At 42.1% G+C, this 25,045-nt stretch overlaps 1 protein-coding gene and 1 long non-coding RNA gene across 7 annotated transcripts in view; one reads left to right on the top strand and one right to left on the bottom strand.

Annotated features, from left to right (window-relative positions):
* LOC114487706 (uncharacterized) overlaps positions 1 to 13,361 on the top strand; it is a 38,131-nt gene extending 24,770 nt beyond the window's left edge. The window contains exons 3-4 of the long non-coding RNA XR_003683004.2: positions 9,228 to 9,323; positions 11,560 to 13,361. This is a non-coding gene — a long non-coding RNA (uncharacterized lncRNA). The remainder of the gene's footprint in view (positions 1 to 9,227; positions 9,324 to 11,559) is intronic.
* BAIAP2L1 (BAR/IMD domain containing adaptor protein 2 like 1) overlaps positions 1 to 25,045 on the bottom strand; it is an 86,440-nt gene that overhangs the window by 50,681 nt on the left and 10,714 nt on the right. For all 6 annotated transcript variants that reach the window (XM_055090575.1, XM_055090578.1, XM_055090574.1 and 3 more), the window contains exons 2-3: positions 13,569 to 13,644; positions 8,525 to 8,611 (exon numbers count right to left, since the gene is read on the bottom strand). In XM_055090575.1, the coding sequence (XP_054946550.1) occupies positions 8,525 to 8,611; positions 13,569 to 13,644 (163 nt within the window). The remainder of the gene's footprint in view (positions 1 to 8,524; positions 8,612 to 13,568; positions 13,645 to 25,045) is intronic.

Below are 25,045 nucleotides of genomic sequence, written 5' to 3'. Positions count from 1 at the left end.
GGGAGAAGGATGTGTATCTAGCCTATTTATAGAAAATTAAAACCTGCCATTACTTAAGTTTTAGATAATTAGAATAGCTTACAAATTTTAGACATTTAAAGATATTTTCCATAAAGTCTGAGTCACTTTCCCTGCAAAACTGGCAGAATACCTTTGTTAGTATGGATATGACAGAAAATAAAGGAGCATTTCATTTGCACATTCTAAATATTTTACAAGAATTTTATCAAATGGTAAGTCATATTCCATCAACTATTTTTATTTTCGAAGAATTAAACATATTTAAATGAGAGAAGCTCCACCACAGCTTGGCATTTCTACTTTTCATTTCTTGGTGACTTCCAATGGCAAAACTTTTACACCTCCATAGGTGACCCCAACATGGAAGAGAACAACGAGATGACAATAAAACCCATACAGAAATATTTCCACATGAATGAGAATCAAGAGGCACAACAAAGCATCAGCAGAATTAGACTGTCAAGAACTTCAAACTGGGACTTCCCTGGTGGCGAGTTGGTTAAGAATGCCTGCCAATGCAGGGGACACGGGTTCGGGCCCTGGACCTGAAAGATCCCACATGCAACGGAGCAACTAAGCCCGCGTGCCACAACTACGGAGCCTGTGCTCTAGAGCCCGCGAGCCACAACTACTGAGCCCGCGTGCCACTACTACTGCAGCCTGCATGCCTAGAGCCTGTGCTCTGCAACAAAGAGAAGCCACTGCAATGAGAAGCCTGCACACCACAACAAAGAGTAGCCCCCACTTGCCACAACTAGAGAAAGCCCACGCACAGCAATGAAGACCCAATGCAGCCAATAAATAAATAAATAAAAAAGAACTTCAAACTGCATTGATAATAAAAAGAATCAAAACAGAAAAACAAAACTTTATTAAAAGTTGATCTGCAGGGGCTTCCCTGGTGGCACAGTGGTTGAGAGTCCGCCTGCTGATGCAGGGAACACAGGTTCGTGCCCCAGTCTGGGAGGATCCCACATGCCGCGGAGTGGCTGGGCCCGTGAGCCATGGCCGCTGGGCCTGCACGTCTGGAGCCTGTGCTCTGCAACAGGAGAGGCCACAACGGTGAGGGGCCCGCGTACCGCAAAAAAAAAAAAAAAAAAAAAGTTGATTTGCAAACTCAATAATAAAAAGACAAATAACCCAAGTAAAAATGGGCAAAGGATCTGAATAGACATTTCTCCAAAGATGATATGCAATGACCAGTAAGAACATGAAAAGATACTCGACACTAACCACTTGGGAAATGTAAATCAAAACTCAAATGAGGTAGTACCTCACACTCACTAGGAGGGCTATAATCAAAAAGACAGACAATAACAAGTGTTGGCAAGGACTTAAAGAAGTTGGAACCCTCATACACTGCTGGTGGCAATGTAAAATGGGGCATTCACTTTGAAAAACACTCTGGCAGTTCCTCAAAGGGTTAAATTTAGAGTTAACATATGAGCCAGCAATTCTACTCCTAAGTATATACCCAAGAGACAGAAAAACGTATGTACACACAAAATCTGTACACGAATGTTCATAGCAGCAGTATGTTCTAATAGCTAAAAGGTAGAAGCAACCTAAATATCTATCAACTGATAAAACAGATAAACAAAATGTGGTATATCTATACAATAGGATATTACCCATCCATACAAAGAAAGGAAGTACTGCTACATGTTACAATGTGAATGACCCTTGAAATCATTGTGCTAAGTGAAAGAAACCAGTGACAAAAGATCACATATTGTATGATTCCATTTATGTGAAAAGTCCAGCAAAACCAACTCTATAGGAGACAAAATATATTAATGGTTAAATACAACTGGAGTTGGGGGTGAATGGGAGGTGACTGCTAATGGGTATGTGATTTCTTTTTGGAGTGAAGAAAATATTCTAAAGTTGACTGTGGTGATAATTTAAAACTTTGTGAATATACTAAAAACCACTGAACTATACACTTTAAATGGGGCAATTGTACTATATGTTAATCAGATCTCAATAAAGCTATTATTAAAATGATAAAAATTAATTCACAGATTTCAAAAGAACTAAATAGAACTTATAGTAATGAAAAAGAATGACAAATTGAAATCTCAACAGAATAAAAAAAGTAGAAAATAAAAAAATTTAAAATGCCATTTACAATAGGACAAAAATGTCATAAGTATCTAAAAATGCATGTATAAAAATGTGCAAGACTTCTACAATGAAAATTACAAAATAGTGCAAACAGAAATTAAATAAGTCCCAAGTAATTAAAAGGATATACCATCTTCATGGATTAGAAGATTGAGTCAGTTCTCCCTAAATTCATCTATAGATTCAATCTATAGTCAAAAATCCGAGATTTTTTTTTTTAGTGAGAATTGACAAGCTGATTCTAAAGAACGTGTAGATGTGGAAGTCCTATAATAGCTAAGACAATCTCGAATAAGATCTACTTAACTTGATATCTCCTACTAGATATCAAGATTTATCATAAAGTTACAATAATTAAGACAGTGTGCTGTTGCTGCAAGGACTGCAAATAGAGCACACAGGCAGCAAAGTGTGTAGGTGTGTTGCCTCCCTGTTTCCTAGTGACAAACCCATGTGATGTGTTACAAATATGAATAATTGAAAGAGGAAGTGCAGCAAAGACATTAAAAGTGGTAACAGTGACTGTAAATGGAGTTACAGAAGAAATACCTGCCTGTGGGAACGTCAACACTGCTACTGTTTGAGAGACCCTGGATGTACAGCCACAAGAATGGAGTGAAGCCCAGAATCATCAACATAACTGAGCAAAGCGGTTGTGGTGAAAAGGATGAAGGTGTTTCAGAAAAAGTGATACCAGCCCAAAAAAAACTTCACATTAAAGGAATTCTCAAGGCTATCTCACAACACTGAAATCACCGAGGATAAAATGCTGGAAGCTGATCCAAGCTTAGAAAGGAGCATGACAATTTGCGAAAGCATATTGTATCTTAACTTATACAAGAAGGCGACAAGAGTTGTTGAAATGACTCGAGTTTTTTACAAATAAATAAAAATGCTTTAACTATCAGTGTTTCTAATGCTTTAAAGTACTGTGTACTAAATAAATATCAGTTTTATTTTTTCCATTTCCTTACACATTTATAACTGAAAGTGAGAGAGGTTTTTTTTTTTTTTTTTTTTGCGGTATGTGGGCCTCTCACTGTTGTGGTCTCTCCCGTTGTGGAGCATAGGCTCCGGACACGCAGGCTCAGTGGCCATGGCTCACGGGCCCGGCCGCTCCGCGGCATGTGGGATCTTCCTGGACCGGGGCACGAACCCATGTCCCCTGCATTGGCAGGCGGACTCTCAACCACTGCGCCACCAGGGAAGCCCCCAGTGAGAGAGTTTTTAATGTTTCTGGCAAACATTTTTAAAGGTCACAGGACAATCATAATTTTCCCCATTGATTATTAAGATGGCTTCACATGGTTTTAACGTGTATGGTCATCTTTGTGGTCCTACCTGTATTTAAAATTATTGAGTTAAATGTATCATTTCAGAAATTAGAAAAAGAACAGCAGAATAATCCCAAAGATAGTACAAGGAAGAAAACAAGGGTAAGAGTAGAGATTAATGAAATAGAAAATGAAGGTACAATGGAGAGAACTGAAATAATTTGTTCTTGAATAAGCAAGCAAAAATGTATATTCTTACAAACATATCACCTGCTTTATGGAAGAGAATAATGTCAATGAAAAAAATTGGTACTGATTTTTGAGTTCTCAAATACTTGTGAACATATGAAGCAGCAACAGAGAGGCATCTTTCTGGTCTGTGAAACTTTAGAAAACACAAGGCACATTATCTCATTTCATCTTCAAACAGCCCAGAATGTGTTGCTGTCCTCTCCCTTAGTCCTGCCAACCACTCATAAGGTGACGTGTTGCCCAGGATGGTGTAAGCTGACAGCGGCACTGTAACAACACAAGCTTTACTGAGCATCTCTCAGGTGTTGGTCAGTCTCAGGGGAAAATAAGATCTGGCCTGGCCTCCCGGTCCTGGGTCACAGGATCGTTCCCAAGCAGCACCAATGCTGCCTACCATCCTCTCGCAGAGGTCACGACCTCCACAGCCCTTGCTCTGCCTTGCTTGGCTGCAGAGCACATGGCTAAGGACACAGGACCCAATATGGTTGCCCATGGAGGTTATCTCACCACCATGCAGAAGGCTGTGACTGCCAAGTTTACCCTTATGGTCTACCAGCCTCTCCAGGGAAACGCAGGGTGAGCATCCACCCTGCAGACCTCGGAGGAAACATCTATCCACGAGGCTCCTGAGGATGAGATGAGGCAACACACGAAGGACCCGGCACACAGCACGCGCTTAGTGAGATCTGAGTTTCTATGTGAAGCACAGCTGTACAAAAGTCAAGCAATACGTGTAAGAAGGCATAGATATGCAAGTAAAACTTCTGTTAGTTCCACCTTCCTCAACCCTGTAACACCTGGTGTTCATGGTCAGGACCCTAGTGAAGCCACCATTTCCGAGGGGGCCAGTGAGCTCCAATCACCACACCTGCCAGCCCCTCCCCAGTCTTCGGCTGCTCTGACACCAACGATTCCCTCTCATCTCCTTCTTGAAAAGGTCCCCGTCGTGGGGTTCCCGTTTTCTTCCTCTTCAGCAACCCGTGATTGGCTGCCTCTTTCCTTTCGCTTCACCTCAGTGAAGTGCAGTAAGTGCAGAGGTGAAGAGCTCAGATCCTCAAGTCAGACCACCTGCTAACTGTGTGACCCAGGCACACACTTCACCTCTGTGTCTCACGTGGAAAATGGAGACAGTGGAAGTGCCTGCACCCAGCTCTGTGCAGGACAGCTCTGAGGACTAAATGAGATGCTGAACTAAAGGCCCTGTCGGGCACTGGGTCCTGTGCCCGAGGAGAGCAAGCACTCAATGTTGGCTCTTAGGCACAAACTCACCGGAAGAAAAGCCTGGAAAGAAATATGGCGGTGATGAAAGAGGCTGTGAGACTGTGCAGGTACGTCAGCAGAGAGGAAGATGAGAGGAGGAAAGAAAGGAGAGAGAAGCGGAGGCAGGGAAGATGCCCCAAGAGTTCATGATGAAAAGATACCCAAAGGCTTGAGAAGAAAAGCAAAAGGACAGGAAAACAAAACTACACCGCATCCCTAATTCCTCTTCTGTGCTTGGGAGCCCCACTTCCCAAATAGGAATAGGCCGGGAAGGATGGTGTGGTCTACTGGAGAAACAGCAATCATAAACAGAGTGTGAAGTACACACATGACAGTAAAACCACACAAACCATGTGGGAGAAAAACACTATCCCAATCAGAGACACAAGCAAAACGCAGCAGCACTTTGCAGCTCACGGCACAGCTAAAGCAGTAACAGGTGTGTTAAGTCCTTTCCTTTCACTGAAAGTCGCTGAAACAAGACCTTTGATAACCAGAGCTGCCTGACTGGTGGCACCATCGGGTGTCCTCCTAACAGCTGTGCCCTCTCCCCCTCGATGTATCCCTTGGCCAACCGTGCCTGGTAAACCTCTACTGCTGCTGGGTCATGGGCGTGTGATCCAAATCAGGCCAGAGGGAACAAGAGGCTGTGCGCTGGGGCTCCTGGGAAAAGGTTTCCTCCTCTGTAAAGGGTGCTCCTTCCTGCTTTTGGACATAGTGGGAAGACGGAGGACGTGATGCCTGAGACTAGCAATGGCAGGGCAGCCATCCTGGCACCATGAGGAGCTGGGCTTAGGACGAGAAGAAAGAGAGAAAGAACCAGAGCCCTTAGTCATGATTAACCAAGAACCCCTTGTTCCTGGCCTTCTTATGTGGGATAATAAACATCCTTATTGCTTACACCACTGTTAGTTGGGTATTCTGTTACTCGTGGGCAAGAGCATCTTAAATGATTCACACAGCACTGGGTGAGCTGATGCCGAAAGAGGGATATCAAAATGAAAACAGGGGATTCCCTGGTGGCGCAGTGGTTGCGAGTCCGCCTGCCGATGCAGGGGACGCGGGTTCGTGCCCCGGTCGGGGAGGATCCCACATGCTGTGGAGCAGCTGGGCCCGTGAGCCATGGCCGCTGAGCCTGCGCTCCGCCAACGGGAGAGGCCACAACAGTGAGAGGCCCGTGTACCACAAAAAAAAAAAAGGAAAAAAAACACCCATAGCTAGAAGTCAGAAATGGTACTGCTGCAGCTCTGTGCTACTAACAGAGGCCGACCCAGAAGACAAAAAGTAAAAGGCTAATCAACACCCACATACACACACCTTTTCTTTCCTCTAAAGTGAGAAGAGACTGAAATGCTTAGCTTTGCCACCCTGATTTACATTAATAATGTATTTGGCCAAGTTTTCCAAGTTGAATCCTCACTACAAATTTCTATGAATTAAGTAAATACTTTTACCCAGAGGGTATTTTCCTCCCAAAGCAAAAATTTTTAACGGAAAATTGTATAACTATGGGATTTTTTTTTGTGAGGCGTGGGAAAAGAAAGGCTTTTCAGAGATAATACTCTTCAGGAATGAAAATTTTGAAATGATTCATAATCCTCACGTATGTAATACCCCTTCAGTTTTTAACAAATGGAATTTATAACATAAGTTTCATAATAAAGTATGAAGGCCAATACCAAAAAGTCAGTAACTAGATCAAAAAATCTTCTTGAAAAACAAGAAAGGTACCATCAACTTTAGGTCTCTCTTTTTCTATGAATTGTCCAGTGCTCTTCCATACAGGAATTTAAACAGATATAGGGTAGTATTTTAGTCTAAACTTTAACAACAAAATAAAAAACTAAGCAAATCAAAAGAAGTAAATGTTAGGCCTCCAAAAGCAACTCCTACTAGGATTGCACTTTATCATGGAATGGCTACAAGTGAGTAGGGAATTAACTACATGATAGAGTGAACATAAGCAAAAGGACAACTTGGAACAAAAATGGCAGCAAGTAATTTCCATTCCCTCTGAATGAAATACAAACACATGAAAGAAACTGCACCATTGCAACATATTTTCCTTATTGAAACCGAAATTTTAAGCTCGTGTTTATAACAACACGGTTGCTGTGGAAACAGCTGATTCAACATTATGAACTCACAGCTGAATCGAATAAGGTGTGGAACAGAAGTCTTATTTAAACAGTGGCAAGAACCATAAAACATTAAAAAGGCAAAATGAATGACGGTGAGTCAAAGCGCCATATGTTTTAACGTAAGGGTCATACGTTTTTTTCCCCTGATGCCTGACACAAATAGGCTGTTTCTTTTCAATTTAGTTCTATTTTTGGAACCCTATAATCACCCCAATCATCCCTCAAATGTCCTAAATTTTACTATCTGCTTCTGTCTACATAACACAGTGTGTATTTTATTAAACTGATCCACTTTGGACAAAGTTACTATAGTTCAGACCTTGCCAGAACAACAGAATACAAGTCAGGGCTTTGAAAATTTTCTACACGTAACTGATTCTATTCAGTATCACAGTAGTGACTTATTCATCACCCAGCATCACTTCAGGCTTAGCTTTTGCCTACAGGTTTCAAGACTATGACCTCTTCCGGTACAAAAGCTGTCAGAGAATGTTAATGAGCGCCCAGATCCACTGCAGGCACAGCAGCCCAGCCCCCAACCCCAGAACCATCATCACACCTTGAATTTGTTCCTTGGCTTTTATGGGTCAGTTAGGAGTTTTCCAAGCAATCCTGAAAACCCTCAAGACACTTAACATACGATTGGTGTGAATTATTTGAACCTTAAACATATGCTCCTTTGCCCCTCTGCTTCCCTTTCCACTTTTTAATTGGAGAGGAACACACCTTTCTTTAAACACACACTTTACCAATCCTTTCCTCTGGTTTTCTGAACCTTTCAAATTCTGACTAACATTTTAAACTCTGAAATGTTACCCTCTGTCAAGTAAAACATATTTAACAAGTTATTAAAATGATGGTTATGTGCGGGGCTATTAAAAAAAAAATCCACCTTTCCCCGCTTCGGAGATGGTACAGTGACCCAGCTCTGTAAATAGAAGCCTTGGTGCTGCCAAGGGTGCGGCTGCCCTCGCCCTCCGCGTGTGCACAGGGGATCGATTCATACCAGCAAAACCGGAAAAATCACAACCGAGAGCAACTGTGGAAGCAGCGACGGCCAAGGGCAGAACGTAAAGGGGCTGGACTCTCTGCAAGGTGAGTCACAGGAAACGCTCTGCCAGAGGCCAGAGGCTGCGTGCACATCCCCTTCAGTTAAAAATGTGGCTCAAGGCTCCCCTGGCTTCACGCTTCAGGGATCAGCAGGGAACTAGGGCCCAAACCTCAGAGGCAGAAGCCCAGTTCCTAGTGGCCTGCCCTTAACTAAGCCTCCACTTTGGACAGACCACGGAGGAGTCAATCACTGCAGAGGTGAACAAACCCGAGTGCTGGGCTAGCCCTCTTTTCCATTCTGGATCCGGGCCACTTCGTATGTTCTCATCAGGGCTCGCAGGACGAAGGCTCTGGAACCGCGCTCAAGTTGGGTGTATATGTAACAGACGGTCAGCTCACCCAGCTCTGTCGACACAGGGGACCCGGCGGCAATCTCACCGATCTTGGCCACTCCATCGTAGTAGGCTTTTCCCGCCAGAATCATAGCTAGACAGGGAAGGTGACACACACAATCATCACTTACACACGGAAAGGAGGAAACGACACAGAGGTTTTCTTCCAAACACCCCGGAGTCCCTCGCGGCTGAGCCAAGTGTGGCTCTCAGGGGGCAGGGCTTGAGCTTGCGAGCTGTGACGGGGGCAGAGGTCCCTGCGCTGCACTCCTGCAGGTCCCCCACCCACCGGAAAGCCCTCACGGAATCCTCGCCTCCGATCAGCCCTGGGGAACCTTCAGCGGCGGCAGAGGCTGGGGGTCCGGAGAAGGTTCTGCCTGCACCTGATGCCAGCTCCAGAGGGGATATGTTCCTAACACGGAATTGGGGCTGGAACACATCCACTGCAGCAAGCTGGTCATTCTACAGCAATACAGGTCTGCAATACTGTTAGCTAGAGGGGCTTGTGTGGGCTGGCCTAGGCGCCTGGGCCTTCTATGGCATTTTTACTTTTTCTATTGAAAAAGATATTCTGAGACACAAGCAAGTACCATACTTGTTGCCAGGAGAAAAATCTATGAAATCTGAAATATATTATCATTTCAAAAAAAAATGAAATTACCTGAAAAATAACTGAATGCTCTGCTTTTCTTTCCGCTCTTTTTTGGCAGAGACAGGAAAACTCTTACTGCTATACAAGCTGGATTCTAATTATCTTAAAAATCACATTTCTCCTTTCAAACTGATTCTGAAAACTACATTATAAGGTACAGAAATCTGCTTTTGATTTCTTTTCCTTTTTTTTCCCTTTCCTTTTTCTTTTTTGGGGGGTGCGGGGAGGTTGTAGGTGGGCGTCAGGAGCAAGACAAATCTGGGTTTGAATTCTACTGTTACTTCCAACAACATGACCTTCTTGGGCAAGTTAAGCTATCCTTTTTGAAACAAAGGATTTGAATCTATAAAATGCCCTAACAGTGTGAGTATTGGACAAACTAAAGGAAGCTGCTAATACCCATTCCTTCTGTCACTTTACGCAGGCTGGGTTTCAGGAGACTGAAGGTGTACAACAAGCAAGCTTTTCAATAAGATCTAGCCTATTTAGTGTGACTTCGGAGAAAATATTTTATCTTGCTCAAAGGCTAGCTTCATACACAGACATCACTTTGCCTGGTAGCTTTGGAGACCACAGGATTTGGGAGATAAAAGAGCCCTAAGCAACCCCTCTCAGGTTCCCTTCCTCTCACTGAGAAGAAAACCTGAGGCCACACCAGTTTATAATGGGTATTGTTTGTGTTTTGGTTTGTTTTTTTTTTTTTTTTTTTGTGGTACGCGGGCCTCTCACTGCCGTGGCCTCTCCCATTGCAGAGCACAGGCACCGGACGCACAGGCTCAGTGGCCATGGCTCACAGACCCAGCCGCTCCGCGGCATGTGGGATCATCCCAGACCGGGGCACGAACCCATGTCCCCTGCATCGGCAGGCGGACTCTCAACCACTGCACCACCAGGGAAGCCCATGGGTATTGTTTTTAAAAGATGGATTTTAAAAGCTATTTCAAGTTTTAAAAAGGTGGGGGAGGAGGTCACAAAATGAATTAATGCCCAAGTCTCGCTGAAGATACTGCAGGCCAAAAAAAGTAGTATTTTCATGGCAAATTAATCTGTTTTTTCATGTCTTGTAGAATTTAAAAAATTACTAAAGTTACAGCTTTTACTACATATATATACAAGTTCAGGAAATCTAATGCTCTACTATACTATTATTTCATAAGACTAAGGATAACTGTAAGCGTAATTATAAAAAAGAGCAATAACAAATAGCATTTATGTAAACTTTCCAAATCATTACTTAATTAATCTACCAGACTTCATTAAGACATAGGGTTGTGATGTTATCACCCCATTTCACGAAGTGGAGCAGAGAAGAGATATTCTGGGACATGCCCAAGGTCAATGGCGAAGCAGAGGCAGTGCACACAACCCCAGCAGTTCTAAATCATGGTGCTTTTTGACTCTTTGGTCTCAGCTAGCACTGAAAAAGACATGACTCCACCGAAAAACAAGGTTTATAGCCAGTAAACTGTCAAGTTAATATATGTAATATTTTAGTGGGAAGATTTAAAATTGCAAGGTGCTGATAAGCTGAAAAGCAAATTAATGGGGGAGAATGGTAATACAGGATTACACAACACTTAAATAAAATTTTTGGTTTGCATCCACATTGAAATTTTTTCATTAACTGTTGACTTATGTTTAAAACTATTTAACCTTCTTAGTCTAGTAAAATATCCTGCTTTTATGATAAAGCTGCATTAACTTAAAAATTATAATTTATCCAGAAAAAAGAATAAACTAATATTTTCATAATTCTGTCCCCTTTTGTGGATACATTAGAGATTTTCTACCACTTATTGTTTTAAGGAATGAAGCTTATTAATTTTTTTTTAGTGGTTGATCAACTACTTCATCAATCTAAACTACACATTTCTACCAGAAAAACTTTCCTTAAAATATCAATATGATTTCACTAGGTTACAGTTCTGCTCAAAAGCCTTCAATGGCCTCCCACTGGCCACAGGGTAAGCCTGTCACACTCCAGAGTTCATCGTAGATTTTTACAGTCATGGCCTTCAATGAATCACACCTCTCGGAATTCCCAGCTGGTGTAGCTGTCTAGGACGCTGATAGGCTGTTTGGTCATGTGACTTGCTTTGGCCAATGGGGTACGAGCAGGCATAACTCTCACGGGGCTTGTACTCTTGGGACAGCCAGCTATGCCCGAGAGAGGAAGTGAGCTCAACCCCAGTCTACTGCGACTGCAGAGTCCCAGGTGTACAGACAATTGCACTGCCTTTACAGGACGACTGAAAATAATGAACTATTGTTGTCTTTAAGCCACCGAGCTTAGAGGCAGTTTGTTATGCGGCAATAGGTAACAGATGCTGCATCCAAATGCATTCACAGTAGGACCTTATTCCACCTTATGTTTTATTGTTCCCTCACAGCTTCTCACCCATGCTAGTGTGGACCCCCGGTCTCGGCTTGGATGCTGTCTTTTCTGCCTGAAGCACTAGTAAGCAGCGTCTGCCTACTGAAACCTAACGTTTGTCAGCTGGCTCAGCTCCTACACGGCCTCCTGCCTGCTCCATACTCCACCGGCCTCCTGCTCAAACTCTTGTGACGCTGCTCGTCCTATGCTCTTCATCAGCTGCGCTGCTGCCCTGGGCTATAATCTAACTGTTGACCGCACATCTGGCATCCTCGACTATACTACAGATTCTTACCAACGACTTTACACATTTTATTGAAGTTTCTCAATGGCTTCAGCCAAAAACAGATGGCCTGCAGAAATCCTGGAACACCTTATGAAATGCAGAATAGGCCCCAGGAGGTGTTAAAGTGGTAGAGGCTGCTGGGGAGAAGCCTTGTTAGCAGGAGGCTAAGCTGTGGGTTCTTCACTGCGTCACCTTGTAAAACTCTGCCTCAGAGAGGCAGCTCATGCTAGAAAGAAGAAAATCACTGCAGGTCACAGTGATTTCCTTCCCGGGGATGGATCAAGCGATAACTTTGTGGTCTTGTGACTAGGTAATCATCAGGACAGAGTCAGCTTCCAAAACAAGGCTCCAGTTCTTTGAAGGAGGGAGGGGGCGGGCACCCATAGAAGTCACTGGTACTGCTAGAGGGAGAGGGAGGGAAATCCCAGGCCTGCTGCATTTCCTGACACTGAACACGTCTGGCCAAGAGCACAGATCCAGAAGGAAGTCAATAAGCAGTTTACTTTTGCAGTGACTGAAATGATTGTTCGTCTGTAATCCAAAGTCCCGAGTCTCGCCAGCACCTCCCCTTTCCTGGAGCAGGCTCACACTGAGGGTGTGAGGGCACAGGTTTATTTTCTAAACATCATCAGGGAGCAGCCAAAGGTGGGGTATCGTGAAAGAGAGAAAGAAGAGGGGAAAAAAAGACACAAAGCTTGGTCTGAAGCCTTCTTCAAATCTCAAACTGCTGGAAACTAAATTTTCTACTTATGTTACGTGCTGGTCTTAGTGAACCAGGGTAGATGGTAAAACTGGGATCTGAATATTTTGGGGGTGACGCTTGCTACATATGGAGAATTGTTCTGACCATGTTAGAATTTGGTGATTGTTAGCATCTTGAGTTTTCAAGGTGATCACTGATAAGGGACTTCCCTGACGGTCCAGTGGTTAAGACTTCACCTTCCAATGCAGGGGGTGTGGGTTCGATCCCTGGTTGGGGAGCTAAGATCCCACATGCCTCGGGGCCAGAAAACCAAAACATAAAACAGATGCAATACAGTAACAAATTCAATAAAGACTTTAAAAAAATGGTCCACATCAAGGTGATCACTGATAACGTTCCCCTTTTGGGAGGGGAATGCATGTGTAGATGCACATTGGCTTCCTCAGATGAAATCTGTTCAAACCAGCAAACAACTCTGGTTCACAGAGAGACAAAACCCAATGCCTGAGTTCATTTTAAATTAAGCACTCATTTTGAAATGAGAATCTAAGTTCAACCTTTAATTTAGATGTCTTTCCATTCAGGCTAAACATTTTATTTCTCACATTACTAATAAAAGTGATACACCCAAAGACAAGAAATTCTTCTACATAAATAAAAAGGAGAAAAATTCCTATGCTTCAGGATCTTAAAATTTTAAGTACACCTTTTATATATGTTATTAGTTTACAAAGAATTTGGTGCAAAAAGTAGAAAACATGTTTATGTCAATGATATAAAAGATTAAGCAGTGTCAAAAAGCAAAATCTGATATTTAAGATATGTCACATTTGGTAGCCTATTATTCAACTTACTCATTTCAAGCATACTAATATCCTATCATTGCAAAGTTCTACAGATTAATTGTAAACAGTTTCTACCAATTTAAAGATATTTTAAAAATTCAGTAGCAAGCATTTAAAAATAATTAAGTAAAATATTTAATGAATGGCTTTCATGTGCACTCTATATTTATAAATTTAGAAAACAGACTTACCATTAACAGCTTTTTCGTAATTTTTTCCTAGGTTTATTAAATTTCGTAGCCCAGGATTGAACTGTTCCATAACATTCTGACAAAAAAAAAAAACCAAATTAATAAAATAAGCGAACAGCAGACCAAGTAATCTTTAGATGGTGTCACTGCATAGCCTAGGATCCCCACGTGTGCCTGATGGTACCGTCCACAAAGTCATGATTTGAAAGTAGTGAAGAGCACTTCCATCCTAACTGATGGAGTGGTGAGGTGCATGTGACCCTGGCAGTTCCCTGCCTGCCCAGGAGCTGCCTAGAATTTACTGTAAATGAAGCAAGTAGCAGACATTCCATCTCTACAAAGTACACCCTGTGGGGGCCATGAGGCCAGAAGCTGATGCTCCCTTTTGGGTTTAGGTAAGTTAATGGCTGTCATGATAGTGCTAAGAAACAGGGGTACATGATAGGAACTTAATTATATGGGCAGTGTTTTGGCTATCAGTAGAACAGGAATTTCCAAGAGACGTTGTTTTTGCTCTGCCTAATTACTGGGGAAGGGATGGCGGTGGGTGTTGCTGATGGCCCTAAGACATAGGCCAGCCTAGAACTTTCTTTCTAGGTGGTCACTGGCATTTTTTTCCTAGCCATCAGTTCATTCATTATTCATGGATTGTGCGGTAGGTCCTGTGCTCACAGCAGTGGAAGCGGAGACGTGGTTTCCCATTATGGACATCATGATGCTCTATCTCTGCAGATGTCATGGTTTTCATTTTTAAAAGTGTCATTTCTATATCACTAGAAGGTCATAAACATAGAAGTGCTATGACAAGTATAAAACAGTCAACTATTTAGAACATTGGCCTAAATTTAAAATGCTACCCTAAATCTGAAGTACAGACAAGAAATCATTCCTATGGGTCTCTGCCTTCTTGACCCAGAACACATGGTGACAGTATATCTGTCCCGCCTACAAACCTAAGGTTCACAATATGAATCATTCCAGATAGACCAGCCAAATCCCTTTACCCCCCTCCCAAAATGTGTACCTTGTTTGTAGAGGACCAAGAAACAAAAAGAATAAAAACCCATACAACATCCAAAGGGGCAGATACTTGACACATTATTCTTCGGGATAAAAAGGTTCTCCATTACGAATTAGTAGAGAAAGACTATAATAACTTTATTAGACAGTATAAAGGCTTATCGTGAAAAAGAACCCCTGCCCTAACCCTTCCCCACCCCTGGCCTTACACCCACATAACAGCTGGCTTGCAAGTGCTCTTTTGCATTTGCTGCCATAGTTTTGATGAATATTCTTGACTTCTCAATTCTGAACAATAACTACTGGCTTTCTGCTATGGTAGACAACCCTACTTTCCCTTTCCCAGTCTTTCCTATATAATTAAATAACAGTTTCCTGGTAAATCAACAGTCAAGGTTTATTATGACTTTGTAAATACTGGTCACTACAATGCAAGGAATGTACAAGAATTATGCTTCCTTTCTTGATATACTCTTTTTGTTTCTCCTGGGATTAATAATTGTCTCATTCCCACCCCCGCCTTAGATTTTTCTATGTATCTACCTCAAATGTTTCCACATGCTCCATCGGATCTCATAGGAGCCTATCACTGTTTTCCAAATGTACAAAGCTGTCAGCTAATCTTCCATTCCATTTTTTTCCCCAGAACTTCCTCCAAGGACTCTCTGTCCTCTTACTCAGTCTGGCCTGACCGTTCCTGCCACACTGTTGCCCTTGCATGTCCCTTTCTGGTCCCCTGTGTGACAGTCTCATTAGCTGGATTCCACATCTTCCTCCTCCTTCATTTATTGCTATCTGCTGGAGATCATTCTCCAAAAGTGACCTAAGAAATGATGCAGGAGGTAAACTTGAGTCCCCACATGTCTGAAATTATCTTTACTTTGACATTTAACTGGTATTTCGCTGGGCTGTGTATTACAGGTTGAAAGTGATTTTCCCTTAGGATTTTAAAGATATTGCTCCAGTCTTCAATATCCAGTTTTGCTATTGAGAAGTCGGCTGTCATTTGTATATGACTTGTTTTCTTTGGTTGGGGGCAGGTGGTGGGAGGGGGCTTGTTTATTTCTGGAGCCCTTCTCTTTATGCCTGTGCTCTGAAACTACCCAATTGTCTGTCTCAGTGTGGGGACCTTTTGCATTTATTTTACCGGGCGCTCCGCAGGCCCCACCCATAGAGAAAATTATGTCCTTCAGGTCTGAAAAGTGTTCGTGTTTTGATTCTCGCCTCTTCATTCTCTGGAACTCTGAGGAGGATTTTATATGACCTGGATTTATTCTCTAATCAGCTTACCCTTTTTCTCTGATTTTCCACTTTTTGTTCTATCTCTGACAGATATCCTCAACTGTACATTCTAACTCCTCTTATGTTTTTCAAACTTTTGATATATTTTTAATTTGGGCTCTTTCAGGTTTTTTTGGTTATTCCTTTTTAAAAGCATCCTGTTGTTTTATGGATGCAGTATCATCTCTTATCTGAATAAACTGTAATTTGGGGATATTTTCTGCCAGTTCTCCATGTTGTCTGGTTATTTCTTCTCATTGTTTGGTATCCAACTGTCTTTTGTGTTGGAGGCTTTCCCCAAATGTCTGGTGATCCTTGACTGTCAGTTTGTATTTAGGAGTAAAGTCCTAAAATGTTGGCTGGAAGTGTGTGCGGGTGCATACAGGGTGGCTACTGACCAGTGGGCTTCATTCAGAGTGACTGGACAGCAAGTCAGCTGTAAAGAAACTGGCCAAGTGCCGGTAACCAGGGGCCACTGGGTCTCTGCAGAGAAGTTTCTAATTTCCTATCACTGGGCAGGGGAAGGGCAATCACCAGGTGGTCGGCTTTCCCAGGTCTGGAAGGGGGTTGGGAATCCCACAGGTTTCCTGTGCGGATTTTTCCTGAATTCCAGTACCTCAGCTGGTGTTTCCAAGTCAAGAGTGCCTCTGATTCAACACATCCTGAGACTGAATCTCCAGGCTGCCACGCCGAGGGAGCAGTTGTAATAGTGGTGGCTGAGGCAGGAAAGGGGACCTGGCAGTTTAACCACCTGTGTAACTCCTATCCTAGCGCTGCGTGTCCCCTCCATCCCTACCTTCTGTGGGGCCTGTTCACCAGCCTTTGGGGTTCTCTGGGGTGAAGGGCTCAGCTCTCACTGGTACTCCTCTCTGCAGTTTCTTTCGGTTCTCTTAAGGCAGTTACCACACCTCTGTCCATTTCTAACAACTCAAATTTCTTTAGGCCTTTTGTCAACTGATATTTCCTTTTTCAGGTCTCTACACTATGGATTTACAGGCGTTTTCTTTACGTTGCTTTGCCATCATTTTAATGTATTCTCAAAAGGAAGAGAAGAAAAAGACTTGAGGTCAATAGGCCACGCTTAACTGGAAGTCCACTCAGCTTGTTTTCCTGGAGCCAGTCGGCTGTTTGAGCCTCATTCACAACCAGCAGCCATGAAGCTCCAGAGCCGATGCTGACCCCTTACCAGTCCCTCTGCAAGATGGTCAGCCTCAGTACCTGAACACGGAGACCTGTCGCCACAGCTGCTATTTCTATCATCTTTCCTCAAGTTCTTTGTTTTGTTTTTAAGCTTTTAATTTTGAAATAGTTTAAGAGTCACAAGAAGTTATAAAAACTGTAGAAAGAGTTCCCATGTATGCTTCCTCCAGTGGTAACTTATATGGCCATAGTACATCATCAAAACCAGGAAACATTGGTACAACACTATTAAACTATAGACCTTATTTAGATTTACCAGTTTTCACGTCTCTAATCTGTGGGGTGTGTGCCTTGTTTCTATGAAATTTTATCACACGTATAGATTTGTATAACAGTCACCACAGTTATTATACAGAACTGTTCCATTAGCACAAAGATCTCCCTGATGCCACCCCTTTACAGCCACACCCTCCCCACCAATCCTAAGCCCTGGCAACCGCTGATCTCAGTCACAATAGTTTAGTCATTGTGAGGATGTAATATAAGTGGGTCACAGTATGTGACCTTTTGAGATTTACTTTTTCACTCAGCACAATGCCCTTAAGAACCATCCCAGTTGCTGGGTGTATCAAGTTTGTTCCCTTTCTTTGCTATCAGTGGTCCAGAGAATGAATGTATCACAGTTTATCCATTTAACTGTTGACCATTTGGGTTGTTTCCAGTTTTTGGCAATTACAAATAAACCTGATATGGACAATCATGTACAGGTTTTTGTGTGAACATGAGTGTTCATATCTCTAGAATAAACACCTGGGAGTTCAACTGCTGCGTCACATGGTAGATGTGTGTTTAACTTCATAAGAAACTGCCAAACTGTTTTCCAGAGTTGGCTGTACTATTTTACATTCTCATCGGCAATGTATGAGATTTCAGGAATTTTTAAAATCTAATAACTTCATTAGAAAATGGTTGCTTTCTAATAAAAAAAATATTTTTCAAATGCCTCATCTACAATCCTTATAATAATCTTAAAACACCAAGTCTGGATGGTAAGAATATTATAAGTTCTAATAAAAAGATAAAACTATTTTTTAAATATCCTTTAAAATTCTTAAAATAATCTCACGTGGCCGAGTCTAGATGGTAATATGTATAAGGAAATCAATACAGAGCAAGCTCCGTCCTCTAGCAGATAAGCAGTTACAAAAAGAAGCTAAGATCTGTGTTTTTTCTTAAGACTATTCTTTGTTCAGCGTATTCAAATAATGGGAAAGTATAATTTGATTTCTTGATATAATTCTTGAAATGTTTACATATAACTCCTATCTTAAAATTTCAAAAACAATGAAATGAGAACTCCCAAAGTTAATACCAAGCATAAACCACTATCCAAATGATTCAACAGGAAAAAAGTTCAACTAAGACATGAGACTACAATCAGCTTCAGAGAAAATATAAGAATTTTTAAGCTTGTAAGTTCAACATACACTTCAATTCTTTATTTTGGGCTTAGCTACAGAAATGTTTCCCCTGGAAATTCTGGCCTCTCTGAACAGTGGAAAATCCATTTCTACACTGGCTGTTGGCCATTAATCTAGTTATTTTAGCTGAAGTACATGTATTTTTAAACCCAGGAACAAAAAAGCAGTGCGCTGTCATATTCCACAATCCATAAAATTTTTTACAGTGGATGTCCTTGTGAATTGGATGGGTCCTACATTTTGGAGGGAGGGCAGCAGTTGGGTCAAAGGTCATGCTGTGTCAAGGCTTGTCAAGACCTGAATTGTTTATAGAGCCTCAAATTTAGAGAGAATCACCAGCAGTAATGAACAAATCCATTTTAAGTTTGGTGCTAGGAATAAAAGGTTTAAGATTCCAAGTACAAAAACAAAATAAATTATAAAAGGCATTATTGGGCCAAGAAGCACTATTTTTTTTTACCATCTACAACAAAAGCTTGGTATGTATCCCAACAGTTACTGCTTGGCAAGGAGGATAATGTGGCAAACCAGTTTGAAGCAGAATGAGTTTCATCTTCATTCAGGGAAGAATATGGACCATCTAGGCTAAAATAAGATGACTGGCAACATCACTGTTGTACCTGTGCTGTGTCTCATAATGAAGAGGGTTGGTCCTATCACAAGAGCTCCGCAGCACTGGAGAATCAGTGCTTAGCTATTTCCAAAACTGCTGAGGAACAGGCCACTCGGACCCTACAGGCACTTTCCACCAGATTTCTAGTTGGTCCATTTATCTCATACATTTCCTCTGCCTCCTGTACCGTTACGGATCATAATTTTAAAACGAATTATACAACCTTACGATGGTTTTTAACTTTCTCACCATTTAGATTTTTCTTTCATTATTGAAAAATTATTACCTTTACCAGTATGAAACTATAGACTATGAAGCATAAATACAATTATGACTAGCTAGATAGTTAAACTGAGCTGATTTTAAATTCCTAAGAATTAGTTTCTCTTTCCAGTTCTTTTTCCAGTTCTCTACAAGACCAAGGACAACTTATTTGATATTTCAGTGCTTAATTTTCTCAGTTGAAAAGTGTGGGTTATATTTACACTGGAATAAGCTTTAAAAGTGATTTAAGAATCTCTAATACAGAGTTTTTTTATAACTTGATTCAGGTACTGTATGTCTCTGAAAATTTCGATATTTTATTCTAAATAATCTCATACGAATTAATCTAGCAATGTCACAAATGCTTAAACTAATCAAGGCACATTTTAATTTCGTGTGACAAGCACACCTGTTCATAAGGGCTAACTGAGAATACTTCTAGATAGAAGTCATTTGTAAAAAATCTCGCTTCCTCTTGCATGTGTTGTCGGAAGCTGCGGTTCCTAGACTAACATCATCAGTATGTAATTATGTCCCCTGCCTTTAGGGAAAGTACTGATGGGTAAATCTGGCAAAAAGGCAGATGCCTCTGGGCTAACTGATGGTCAGAAGAGCCGTGGTTTTCATATCCATCTTGAACGGGGAGCAGAAGCCAAGGAACGGAAAGTGAGACAACTAAGGTGTTTTTTGTTTGAAATATTGAGTTAGAGCAAAAATACTCATATTCGAAGATATAAATACACAAAAATGCTTCCCGTCAGTCAAATGCGAACCATGTTTTGGCCCCCTCAGTCTGTATGATCTATCTAGGCTACCAGCTAGCAACTTGTATTATGTATCAATTTGTATCATTTATCATTTGTAACATGCCACCCCAGTAGCAATGAACCTGAGGGGTGGGGGAATATTGCATAAAAAATACTTTGGCCTTGAGTCCTCGGGCAAATCACATCCCTCCTTGCTGAGCCTCAGTCTCCTCCTCTATATGGGAAAACCTCTAATTTCCACCTCATGAGGGGTATGAGGATTCACTGAAATAATAACTAATATTTATGGAGCACCTATTGTGTGTTCTTCAAGGCACCTGACACTTAGTGCACTGAATCAACTGTAGTAATTAACGTTGCAAGACAGAAGATAGAAAATATTAGTCAACTCTTCAGATGGATGAGCATTCCTATTTACACAGAAGTCTCCAGGCACTACCGCTTCCTTTCTGTAACATGAAAACAAACGATCCGGGCTCTCCTGCCTCAAAGCGTCACGTCGGGATGAGAGAGACCGTGAACACAAAAACCTCCAAAAGTCTGCAGTACAAAGGAAATTGGAGGTGCAATTATTATCTGCTTTATTCAGTTCAAAACTCTTTATTCCTTTTTTTCCTTTTGAGATACATTTTGACACTCTGCAGCCTGTTTCAGGCTCTATGCCTAGCACTTCACATGGGTTTGCTCATTAGATGCTCACAAGGCGATGGTTATCCTCCCCATTTTACAGAGGAGACATGAAGCTCTGAGATGTTAAATGTAAAAAACTCGCCAAAGGTCCCACAGGTAGTGAGAGGCAGAGGCAGGCCTGGGCACTAACCTTTGCGCTCACCACTCAGGCCTCCAGACAAGTTCCTTGAGAATTGTGCAATAAAGTAGGATGAAAACGCTTTTATGACAGAGAGCACTATTTTAGGGTGAGAAATTATGGGAGTCTCTACAATATTTTCTTTTTCTTTTTGTATGCCTTCTTGCAATCTTACTCCTGATTTTAGATGAATATAATTAATCTTCCAATAGCATCACAATATGGACCAATTCTACACGGGCAAATATTTCTGATCTTCTCCTTTTCTTTCCCTTGAAAAAAGGAGGGAGTGGGGGAGAAAAAAGAAGATTCTCCAACTACCTGCAGTCCTCCCAAGAATTCATAATGGTTAACACTGTCATATTAATTTCCTCTGCTGAAAAGAAATCAAAACGTTACAGAACGACACTGCAAAACCACAAGGTGTTTCGGCCACCCTATCCAAGTCTCATATCCCTTTTTTTTCTCCCCAGAGAACCACTAATTAAGACTGTAAACTTTCTAACTCATATTTATACACACATATATTTAGTCAGGATTAATAATTTTGCTTTGTACATTTAATAAAATAAACAGTATCATGTAATACATTTCACTTTTACATCCTTTTTTAAATTCAGTGTTATGCTTCTGAGACCTGTCTACCTTGATGTGTATTAACTGGGTTTATTCCGATTTAACTTCTGTATGGTATCCCTTTGTGATGGCTAATTTTATGTGTCCGCTACAGTACCTAGTCAACTGAATACTAATTTCGGTGCAGCCTGGTAGGAATTTTGTCGATGTGGCTAAACTACCAGTAGACTTTAAGAGATTACCCTCAGAAATCTGAGTGGGCTTCCTTCACTCGGCTGAAAGGCTCTAAGAATGAAACTGAGGTTCCCTGAGGAAAAAGACCTTCCACTCATAGACTCCGGGCTGCCGGGCTGCCCCACAATTTCACACCTTCCAGGCCACACAGCAGCGTGAGCCGGTTTCTGGCCTTCCTCTACCGAGCGACATTTTGGCGGCTTCCAGGTTTTTGCTAACACCAACTGTGTGGCAAGAAGCTGTCGATGTCTCCTTGTGCACATGGGTGAGAATTCTCCTAGAAACACAACTCCTGGGACATAGGGTACATGAAGATTTTTCGGTTTTGTTAGCTACTGCCGAATACTTTCTCCGAAGTGGCTGCTGCCAATCTGTGCTCCTACAACCGCTGCGCTGTTTTACCAAAACATCAACACTTCGTGTTATACTTTGTTTGCCCAATGGGTGAAAAACAGTACTTTTTTTTTTTTTAAGTACCATAAACTGTTTCCCTTGTCAGCATTAAAAAAAGCAGACAGGACTGGAACTATCTAAGCAGGGGAAGAGAAGCAATGAAAGGTGGTTGTTTTTATCCTCAGCTCTCAAGTCTATCATGGAGTAAAGTCATTAGTGACTTTTGTCCTTTTCACCACAGGGTAAGAAGAGGCACCAAAAGCATGGATCATGCCTGCAATCAAGCCAGTCTGGGTTGTGGCCTCCCCTCCCTACCCCCATCTCTGTGCTCCAGGCCAATGGCCTCTGGGCTGTGCTCGAACAGGCAGGGATCCTGTACCTGCTCTCCTTCTGCCCGGAGGCTCTTCTCCTGGATACCCGCCCACCTGGGTCTCAGAGACAGCTTCCTCCACTCTCCTCCTCCCGCCCTCTCTCCAGCTGTTTCTTGCTTCTCTTTCATCAAAAGGCTTGTCGCTACCTTACAGGGTATTACCTGTTTACTCAGTCTCCTTAGCAGAAACTAAGGAAATTAAGTAAATTAAGGCCAAGGACCACTGCACCTCCAGCACCAAGACTATCTAATGCCCAAGGTGTACTCGCAGCAGCAGTTTTTGAATTCTTTTAAAATTATATAAGAGATGTATGTGCTCGTGGACGAATCAGCTGCATCATGTGCCTTCAGCTCATCTGAACACACAGACACAATGACCCGGTGGGCTGATTAGCCACAGCAAGGATTGGTGGAGTGAGGTAATGCACTGCTCGCAGATTCATTAGCTCAAAGTAACAGCTCCAACAGAGGCTCATAGAAGCTGCAAGATTCTGCCCTCTACCTACTAAGTCATAACAGGCTTACAAAATCTCCAAGTGCCACATCTTTCCTTGCGAACTTTGCTTCCCAACCCTATGTTTTTTTTTTTAACATCTTTATTGGAGTATAACTGTTTTACAATAGTGTGTTAGTTTCTCCTTTACAACAAAGTGAATCAGTTATACATATACATATGTTCCCATATCTCTTCCCTCTTGCGTCTCCCTCCCTCCCACCCTCCCTATCCCACCCCTCTCATGGTCACAAAGCACAGAGGTGATCTCCCTGTGCTATGTGGCAGCTTCCCACTAGCTATCTAATTTACATTTGGTAGTGCATATATGTCCCTGCCACTCTCTCACTTCGTCACAGCTTACCCTTCCCCCTCCCCCTGTCCTCAAGTCCATGCTCTAGTAGCCAACCCTATGTTTTTCCAAGTTGACATTTAAATTACTTTTTAAGTATTAGGCGATAACACAGTCCTTAAAAAAATACGTTGCTGGAAACAACCCAAATGTCCATTAACTGGTGAATAGATGAAAAAACTATAATTTTATAGTTTATAAGTTACACCTCAATAAAGCTATTAAACAACAACAACACAATCCAGCAACAACAAAAACCCTGCTCTTCTCGACATCCCAGGCTGCTAAGGTTCAGGCTCTAAATCCTCAACGCTGAGAAATGCCACAAAGCTGTGGTTTCTAACTAGCCTGCCCACAGAAGATCCAGATGTGCTGAGATGCACTGTCCTCTGTGAACACTGGCCCAGGACCAGAGAGAACAAAGCTCCTGGTCTGCAGAGCATGTTATGCCCATGTAGCTATTAGCAGCAACTTCCGCTGCTCAGTTAGATCCATTAGTAGAAAAAGATAACCTAGCTATTTCGAGACCAATCTCCTGCTTGGCAGTTATCTTTCCAGCTATGATTGGGGAAGGAGTTTGGCAAATGTTTCTCCAGGCAAAAAATCATTACCGTGTCCCCCTAGAAGGACAGTTTCATAGGAAATCTTCAGCCCACAGAGGGAACCCCCCTCCATGAAACTTTCACTATGACTTAAACACTGTTTTGCCTTCCTTCTTCCTTCCCTTTCTTTATTCATAACCAGGTTTTGGTTTGTAGATAATTATTTCTGCAAAAGTGGTCCTTCATTCAGAGGGCAAAGGGCATGCCAGAAATGAAGCCACGAGGCGCCAAGGGTTCCATGGCTCCCCCCCCCCCAGCAACATGACCTCTGCACCAGGAGCCACTGGGCTAGTGGTTAGTAAAGAATAGGGCCACCTCTTTGGGCTTAGCCTCTCCTAGAACAGTCTGAGAGAGTTCTGAAAGCATCTGGTAGATCCCAAGCTCCTTAAGAACCAACCAAGTGATGAGAGCCAGTGTGATCAGAACCAGAAGGTATGTCCTGCTGCCTCTTAAGATCCATTACTAGAAGCAATTACATCTCCGGGACCTTTTATTTCATTGTTTAAAGAAACAGATTTCTGTGACAAAACTCCACCTTCCCTACTCATTTAGGCAGCAAGAACTGCTCTGAAGCCAAAGCACAATTAAGCAAAACAAAAAGGTCCCAACATACTGGTGTGAGAAAGAAGTGTGTTCTATAACCGTTCAAACGTTTTGGAAGAAATTATCAAGCATGTCAAGAAAATGAAGTCCCAGAGCTATCCCACCCAGTAAACTAGTGTACTAGTTTTCAATTGTTATTTTTAAAGAAAATTGTGGCGGGAGAACCATGTTATAGGCAATCGGTGTTCATGACCATCTGATAACATAACTTGCGGAAAAAAAATGGCCTGAACCCTATTCAACACTTTCAATGGAAGAAAGTTTCATTTTACTTTAAACACTAGACAAAAGTTTCACATGTGTCTATGAGGGGAATCATTTGAAACCACGTTTCCTTGTAGTTTTGTTTTTTTTTTTAATGTATTTTTGGCTGCATTAGGCCTTCGTTGCTGCACGCGGGCTTTTCTCTAGTTGTGGGGAGCAGGGATTACTCTTCGCTGTGGTGCAAGGGCTTCTCGTTGCGGTGGCTTCTCTTGTTGC

Source organism: Physeter macrocephalus, chromosome 14 (assembly GCF_002837175.3).
Source record: "Physeter macrocephalus isolate SW-GA chromosome 14, ASM283717v5, whole genome shotgun sequence".
Lineage (NCBI taxonomy): Eukaryota > Metazoa > Chordata > Mammalia > Artiodactyla > Physeteridae > Physeter > Physeter macrocephalus.
Note: the sequence above shows the minus strand (reverse complement) of the source record. Positions and strands in the feature narration are given on the sequence as shown.